The 8759-nt window shown below is 33.6% G+C and overlaps 1 protein-coding gene across 1 annotated transcript; it reads right to left on the minus strand.

The window, feature by feature from the left end:
- Positions 1 to 4251: 4251 nt before the first annotated feature.
- Positions 4252 to 8558, minus strand: LOC132282826 (metal transporter Nramp3.2). The gene is made up of 4 exons (XM_059784629.1): positions 7888 to 8558; positions 6921 to 7057; positions 6145 to 6797; positions 4252 to 4915 (listed from the first exon to the last, which is right to left on the minus strand). Exons 1-4 carry the CDS (start codon positions 8436 to 8438, stop codon positions 4694 to 4696), a joined length of 1563 nt encoding a protein of 520 aa, XP_059640612.1. The 5' UTR covers positions 8439 to 8558; the 3' UTR covers positions 4252 to 4693.
- Between the last annotated feature and the right edge of the window lie 201 nt (positions 8559 to 8759).

Raw genomic sequence — 8759 nt, forward strand, 5'->3', positions numbered from 1 at the left:
TAAAAAATCAAGCGAAACATTTCTTTGCGGAGCAACAACCAAAAAGAAATATCAAATAACAAAATAATACAAAACTAGCAAAGAAAGATGAAACCCTAAACAATAGCAAAAGAAGGGAACCAAGGATATGTATATATTTGATATATATGTATACGAAAAAATTATTTTTTGTGTGTGTGTGTGTGTCTGTGTGTGAAGATATATAAAGGAAAAAATAAAAATATGACGTACCTGAAAAAAGTGCGAAAAAACGTTCACGAGACGGAGGTGTGATGAAGAGAAATAGATTTCGGACACTATTCTAAGAAGGAATTCATATCTCCGGTGAGAGAGGACGGATCCAAGTAAAGTGACGATTGGTCATCGGATGCGATAAGCTCTGAAACTAATGTGTAGAAGATGTAAATCAAAGCTTTTGGTTTAGGCCTCGGTTGGATGGAGGGATTTGGAGAGAAAAGAAAGGGAAGGACAGTGTTAAGTGTGTTTGGATGGAGAGAATAGAAGGGAAAAGAAATGATTTAAAGAAATAGATATCCCTCTAAAACAGTAAAATCAAATTCCCTCAAAATTGAGAAGATTTATGAAGAAAGGAAGAGAAAGCAAGCAAAAGACAAAATTAGCCTTCCAAATTAGATTTCAACATTTGCTTTTACCCCGTCATCAGTAACTGAGAGCAAAATTAGTTACTGATCTTCTACCTGTCGGCAGGCTTTTTTGATTTAGTTCTACAAATTTTGTGGATTTGACTAACCTAATTGTTTACCTTCAACTAACAATGCAACTAAAGTTTCATGTTACTGTTGTCACATATGGACCTGATACTGAATGCTGTTTGATCATGGATTTAGAAAAAGAAAAAGAAAGTGACATAAACAAAGAAACAGATAAATAAGAATATAAACAGTGATTTATTGCACTTTCCATTGATTTTCATTATCTTGTTGCTTGTTCTCACAAATAAAAGTGTATTAGATGACATTGCAAAGGGCTTGACACTACTCCATGGGTTAATACAGTATTATCTTTTGATAAGTAAATTTGAAATAGGTTATATGTGCAATGATTGGGGACTGATCCAGAATTAGATTATTATAATGTTAACACCAATTTACAAAAGGGTAATATAATAGTTTGATTATTATCATCTTCTCTCTTTTCTTTCCTCTGTTTTATCCAAACAAGCTTTCCTTTATTTTCTCTCCTATCTATCCAAATATAAATATAAATTATAGCTATTATTTCCTTTCTTTTCGTTTCTTTTCTTTTCTCTTCTAATCCTTTTTTTTCTTTTCTCTCCTCGGTATCCAAACAAAGCCTTAGGATTAGTTTGGTGAAATGGAAAAGGGAGGAAAGGGAAGAGAAGGTGATGGAGGGTGATTAAAAATTTGTGTTTGGCTAAAATGGGTGGAAGGGAAGGTGATGGAGAGGGAAGACTTTGGAGGGTTATCTATAGGTTTATACAATAGTTTTCTTATCCTCCCAAAAATGGGAGGAAAAATGAAGCAAAGTGAAGGAGAGGGTTGATATATTATTTGTGATGCCAAATTTGTCCTCAATATTACATATACATACAAGTTAGTAGTTGCAGAGAGAGTGAGAGACGATGGGCCAGCGACTGAAGCATGCGAACAGCGACCCCGAACTGGAACAATGGCGACGGAAATTGAAAGATATGGGTTTTGATTTTCTGAACAATCTAAAATGATATACCGATACGGGTTTTGAACTTTTGATTGTTGCAGACAGATAGATAAATTGAAATATATGGGTTTTGAACTTCTGATTCTTATAGTACACACAGAGAGAGAGAGAGAGAGAGAGAGAGAGGGGCAAGTTCAGAGTTGAGAACGAGAATAGAGATGGAGGCGAAATTGGGGAGGCTAACATGATTTGCCCTAATTTTTTTTTTTTTCTTTTCTTGTCGGCATGCTAGGAGACAATATAAATATATAAATATAAATATTTATCTTTTAAAATATAAAAAAGGTATAATAGTTAATTTATTAGAATAATTCTCTTTCTTTTCCCAAACATGATTATTATTATCTCCTTTTTTTTTTTTTTTTTTTTCATTAATCAACCAAACACAAATTAAAATCATCCTTCACTTCTCTTCCCTTTCCCTCATAACTAATGTTATTTTTTCCCTTCAAACCCACCGTACCAAACATAGCCTTAGGTTTTCTAAAGAAACCCCTTTCACGGTTATTTGCCAAAATCTATATAATGTTAAGAAAATCACATATTAATCTTTTTTTTTTTTCAAGGCGGTTAGTATTATTAAGTCTTATTCGTTTATAGGGTATTCATAATAGTTTATACTTTATAGTTATGTATTTATAATTTATTGAATATTTTTAGTCAATTTTAATTTTCAACAAAAATTGTTGATTTATTCTCTAAAATAGTACTATTCTTTTTTATTTGAAAATCAATTGAATATTTTTTTTATTATTTAATAAAATAATTAGTTACTTATGGAATTTATAATTTGAAAAAATAAATCAAAATTGTAGATAATGCATTTAAATTATTGACTGATTTTAAGAATGATTTTAAAAAGTTAAATATAGTAGGCAAATTGACATGTAATGTAATGGAAAAGTTTGGAGAGAGAAAATTCGTATGGCCGACCTCATTCATCTGAGATTAAGACAAAGATAATTGAAAATGTATAAATAAAGATTGGAATGTTTTAAATTTGTGTAGTAACATGTTTTAAGAAGTATGATTTAATAATAGTCTTGAAGATGGAATACACCTGGAAAAGTAAAACTTTGTTTTTAATCACTCTTTATGATATTAAATGTCAAAAAAAAAAACGTGTTTAATATTGAAGATAAAATTAAAACAATACATAAAAAAGAGGAGGAGGAGAAATGCAAAATTAAGTGTTATTTCTCTATTTACTTGGTATGGAAAACAAGAGAAAAATATGAAGGAAAAGAAAAATAAATTTTCTTTCTTAATTAACACCTACTTACATCTTTTATTTATTGCATAAATTTTTGAAAAATAAAATTATTTACAATGTTGATTTTTTTTTTTTCCCATTGATTTATAATGTTGGTTAGGCATGAAAGAAATATGGGATAAATCCATTTTATTTTGCCTTTCCCTTTTCTCATTAAAATTGTCAAAATAAATAAATAAACACTCATAAGAGGCATGTATTAAGGCCGTCTTTTAATATAATAAGAGGACGAACAAAATAAACTATTACATTAATTATGAAAAATTTTGTTTTTTAAATGAAAAGATAATGTTTATTTCTTAACTTGTTTGGTTGATTAATGGAAGGAAAAAGAAAGTATTAACCTTGGAAAATATAGTAAAGAGAAAACAAGGTTTGTGAGTGATTCACTTTCTTTTGTGTGTGTGTGTATATATATATATATATTTATTAAATAAATAAACAAAGAGCAATACGGGTAATTACCAATGGCTAGTTAATTTGGTTCAATTTATGTTTTCAATAACTTACTTGAAAACTAATTAAAAAAATGTAGCATATTTTCACAAAATAATTGTTTATTGTTATCAGTTTTATGAATTATTGAGAATTGTTTTCAATTAACAAAACCAAACAGATACTCTCCTATCTTTTTCCTCAGTGCAGTCCACCTTTAACATGAAGAAAAAAAACAAAATCACTGCAATAGATTAACGAGCCCCTCATTGCCCCTCCAAATTTGTCCATATTCTCCATTTTATCAGAACAAACACAGCATAACGTTTTTTTCTAATTTATCTTGAGTACTCTACTACTGTTATAATTATAAAAAAAAAAAGAAAAGAAAAAAACTCACAAGGAAGCCTGCAAACTGGAGATGCAACATAATTTATATCAGTATGTAGATCAGAGAATGTTCATTCCAGATAAAGAAAAATATTTCTTGCAATGGAAACACATCTACCAATAAAATATTTCATCTGTTGCCATGCTGAGGGAAACTGCTATTGTTTCAAAATATCAAATGGCATATAATGATAAAAGTATTTCTTCAGCTACCATTTACTGAGCAGAATTACACAGAAGATAGATTCACCCAACCTAGGTATCGATATTGTAAGGCAATTTATGGCTTCTCTCTCTTCTCATCATCTGCCTAGAAGCAGATTCCGGCATGTCAAATACATACTGAATCATTGTAGTCGTCATCCTTGCTTTTATCCCGTCAAATATATGCTGAATGCATACCAGAATCAGACAAATTTGAGCGGACGTAACACACACATAGAGAGAGAGAGTACAGGAACTTGTCACATTGTATTGCGCAAATCAAGTTGGAACATTGCCAAATTTACTACAATATTGTTCTCTACAGCAAACACACAAGTTTTTAACAATTACACATGCATACATTGCTTTCTACTTTTTGCAGGGTATTGGAAGTATGTTCATGTAGAAGCCTGCTCAATTCTTCCTTTATAGTACTTCATATACAATTCAAAGTGATGATTGTTATCACAAAGATTCTACTTCTTTTCATTTCTTATGGCACAGAAAAAACTACCATAAGCCACTGCTTCAGACTATTATACGTATCTAACCTCCTGAATCAGCATAAATTTAAGGATATCCCTTTTCAAAAATAATCATTAGCTGTACAAAGACGATTTAACATCCAACAGCAAAAAGTACTGCATCATTCCAATACTGAGCCTGACCGTCGAGCTGGATAATAATTATTCAATTCCCTGTGTTCGTTAGTCTCTTGGTTGGTAAAAAACCAAGCCAGTTAGAGAAGGTAATGCCCCGTGAGACAAGGTATATTATAAACACAACATATGCAGTTGTAAAAGTGGATATCACCGAGCTAAACAACACTCCACTTCCTTCAGAAGAGAAAAATTGCAGCAAAAGATATCCGTTGATTACAATCACCAGGGCAGCCACGAGCCACGAAGCCATCTATGAACAAAGAGCAAGAAAAAGAATGTGAATTCATAGCCACTTATCTTCAATTACTAACTAAATTAAAAGTAAGACAGTCAAAGCAATATGCAAAGCTTGCAATATAAAACATGGATTTGACTTTTTCTTTGTGCTTTATGGAAATCATAAATTGCAAGAGCAAAACAAAGAATATGGCATCATTTATCAAGGAACAATTTGGTAACAAGATCTTACTCCTGTGACGTAACAATGGCAACTAAAGGATTAAAAATACAAGCATGAACACTGGAAGAAGATCACCACATTTCTCTTGAACACAGTATCAGCACGTTTTCACCGTGATTTATAGCTTCAATTAAAATGTGGCTATGACAGTCACTTTGGTAAAGCTCATCAACTTCTGTTCTTCAATGTCATTAACGACAACTCTAAATGAAAAGAGCTTGGGGTATTTACCGAACCAAGTAAAAATCAACAATTGAAGAGCCTGACATCAATTATCAGGCACATATTCACTTTTGGACAAGTACTAGCACTCTGATTCACTATAAATGGAATTATTAGGGAATAGGACGGACAAACAAACATATGTTTATCACTAACAATGTCTTTCCCACAGATATATGATACAAGTCATTAATGGACACAGAGTATCTTAGTGGAAAGGGGGGCACAACTCAAGCAATGTTATCACTCAATGTAAACTGGAAGAGAAACACATGCACGCAAAAAACATATTGACTTAGTTTGAATATTTGTGTTTTTTCAAATTATGTTGATATCAACATTGTCATGGAACTTTCAAAATGAATTAAACTGGTAGTTATAAGCACAATGGATTCCAACAAAACATCATTTCCTCTATTCACGAATTATAAAAATCAAATTCAACAATTTCCAATGGTAACAAGTATATAATACCACAAGAGATTAGGGGACAATGATGTCAACGACTCAAGGCTAAATACGATAGCATATTCATATGTAAATAGCAGATAAAACATGTTGATTGATAGAGTTCTATCAGAAGCACTCAAAATTTCTATTTCAGTTAATGATTGTAATTACAGTACTTTTGATTGTACAAATTAAGTAGCGAAAGATACTGGGGATCGCCAGATCTGTGGAAAACTATGAATTGAATTTAAGTAATTGTACAATCAGGTGGTAAAAGAAATGGCCCAATTGGTCATCAAGGACCTATGGGCAAGATGCAGAAAAGGCAAAAGGAGAAAAAAATGTACCTTGAGTACAGGGCCAATTTTAAAAACACCCATGATCTCCTCCTTGGACACCAAACAAAGAAGAGGAATAAGTGCAAAGGGTATTTGAATTGACTGAAGCACGTTAAGCCATTCATTCAGAACATCTAACGTGTCCTCGGAGGTATCAAAAACAAGAGCTACTATCATAGTTGGGACAATAGCGCAGCTTCTCGTTATCAATGCCCTAAGCCATTTTTTCAACCGCAAGTTTAGAAAACCTCCCATGATAAACTGCCCAGCATAAGTGCCCGTGATGGTGCTACTTTGGCCAGCAGCTAATAACCCAATACCCCAAATATATAGAATTGGGATCAATCCTTTCCCATACTTCTCCTGAAGATACTGCCCTGCATTTAGTAGGCCAATGCTATTGGCTACATTAGTACCATAAAATGCTTTTGCAAAGACAGTTGTAACGAATAGATTAATTATAAAAGAAAATATAATGGCGATGGTGGACTCTATGGAGTAGTAATTGATGGCTTCCTGGACTCGGACAATCTTGCCACGGTCAATCTGTCTTGACTGCACGAGTGCAGAATGCAAGAAAACATTATGAGGCATAATAATGCAACCAACAACTCCCACAGCCTGATGAATTGTTTTTGAGCTAAGTTTTGGAATCAAAAGACCTACAACAGAGTCCAATTTGGCAGCACTTTAGATTCAGAGAAACTAATAGTATTTAAATACAAAAAATGGAAGTGCCAGATATGGTGTAAAAATCAGCTACATCAGGAGAAAGAAATTCTCACCAAGGAGAAGTTCTACGCCATTGGGCTTTGTTTCACCAAACATCCATGCAAATGACAGTGCCATGGTTGCAATGAGGACAGCGAAAACCGCTTCTAATTTTCTCACACCATAGTTCTCAAGAAGAAGAAAGATGAAACTGTTACAAGACATGAACAACAAAGAGAAGTAAACAATGAGGTTATTTTGTCACTTCGTCACTGTTTGTTCTCAAGAACTAATTGGAAAAGGAAAAACAGTAAATTCGAGGACGAGTTGTTCTAAAGTTGAGGGGAGTGATGTATGCACATTTTTTGGTGTAGTTCGTCTAGCCCGTACCCATTTCCAACTGGAAATGACTGATTAATATTAACTAACTTTGGCTTGTGCTATGTGTCAAATTTTTAGCCAAATTTTATAGTTTAGGTTCAAAAACCGTGAATTTTTTTAGTGTTGTAGGAAGACTGTTGAATTTTTCAGAATTTTTGTTGGAGGTCAAAATGAATTTAGAATTTTCTAATTTTGGGTAGGTATCTTATTTTAGTGATTAGGTTTTATCTCCTATTTCGTGATTTTTAGAGACAATGTTAAACTGGACTGTTTTTGAGAATTTCTTTACACATCATTCATGTATTGTAAGAGCACATTACACATTCATTGTCATAATAAGATTTCAGTTTTCTTTCCAACTTGAGCTTGATTTTTGGCTTTGGCATAATTCTATATTAGCCTTGGCTTCGTCATTGTTTTTTCCATTCAATCAAATGAAGGGTTTAGAACTTTAGATATTCATTCCAATAGAAGAATAGTTAAACAAATTGAGCTGCATGAAGAAAACCTAATATTGCTTCACAAAATCCCACAAACACCAATAGAATTAACCACAAACAACAATTCATATATATATATATATATATAGACACACACACAAACACATGTATTTATATCTATAATTGTTGAATAAGTGTGATATGAGTGAGATTACCATACCAATCAGAAGCGGTTATAACAACACCAGCCCAAAGAGGCAAAACCCCATTACTGAGAATCTTAAGAGCAATAGCACTTCCAATGACTTCCTGAATATCGGCGCCAATCAGAGCCATCTCGGCCATCACCCACAACACCAAGCTCGCCCATTTAGGGTATTCCTCTCGGCACAGCTCGGCCAAGTGGCGGCCAGTGGCCACTCCGAGCCGAGCCGCCAGGAGCTGGACGAGGAGCCCCATGGCGGTGGCCCACATGAGCAGCCACAGCAGAGAGTACCCTGCGACCGCACCCGCCTGAAGATCGCCCTCCAAATTACCCGGATCCAGAAACGCTATGCTCATCAAGAACCCGGGTCCGGTGAAGAGCCAGAGCTTCCGCCACGAAAACGGAGGCGTTTTGAACTCGTCGACAAGTTGTTCTTCTTTGTCGTTGAATCCAATGATGTGGATTTTCTCGGTCGAATCGTACGCTGTTTCTTCTCGAACACCATCCTCATCGGGATCGACTGTTCTGTTGAGGAGCAATTGTTGATGTTCTTCGCCAGGTGGCATGTTTCTGGAATTCGGTTGCTTTTAGATTTTAGAGAGAGAAAGAAGAGAATGGCTTTGGCCTCTGCTTTCAATTGTGCTTGGTTTAGTTTTAAGCGAGAATAGAGAGTGTGGTGGACTGGTAGTTAAGATTGGGCAGTTAGAGACGGCCAATTTTTATGCTACAAAAATACACTATCATCTGAACAATATTGTAAATAAAAAATAAAAAATTAAATAAAAAAAATACATGAATTAAATTAAATATAAAGTCTATAACATTGATAATTAATTATCTTGTGGGATCATTTTTGCCACATTTTTTATGCTTTCTCGATAAGCTCA

The sequence above is a fragment of the Cornus florida genome, unplaced genomic scaffold (genome assembly GCF_030987335.1).
Source record: "Cornus florida cultivar Cherokee Brave unplaced genomic scaffold, ASM3098733v1 CherokeeBrave_3.0.0_Hap2_Chr11, whole genome shotgun sequence".
Lineage (NCBI taxonomy): Eukaryota > Viridiplantae > Streptophyta > Magnoliopsida > Cornales > Cornaceae > Cornus > Cornus florida.

What these genes read in the sequence shown, in the direction of transcription:
- LOC132282826 (XM_059784629.1), bottom strand. Translation starts at nt 8,438, where the DNA reads ATGCCACCTGGCGAAGAACATCAACAATTGCTCCTCAACAGAACAGTC. An exon ending in GTTATAACCGCTTCTGATTG is followed by an intron (nt 7,058 to 7,887) that starts GTATGGTAATCT and finishes GTCTTGTAACAG; the next exon opens with TTTCATCTTTCTTCTTCTTG. An exon ending in AAATTGGCCCTGTACTCAAG is followed by an intron (nt 4,916 to 6,144) that starts GTACATTTTTTT and finishes CTTTGTTCATAG; the next exon opens with ATGGCTTCGTGGCTCGTGGC.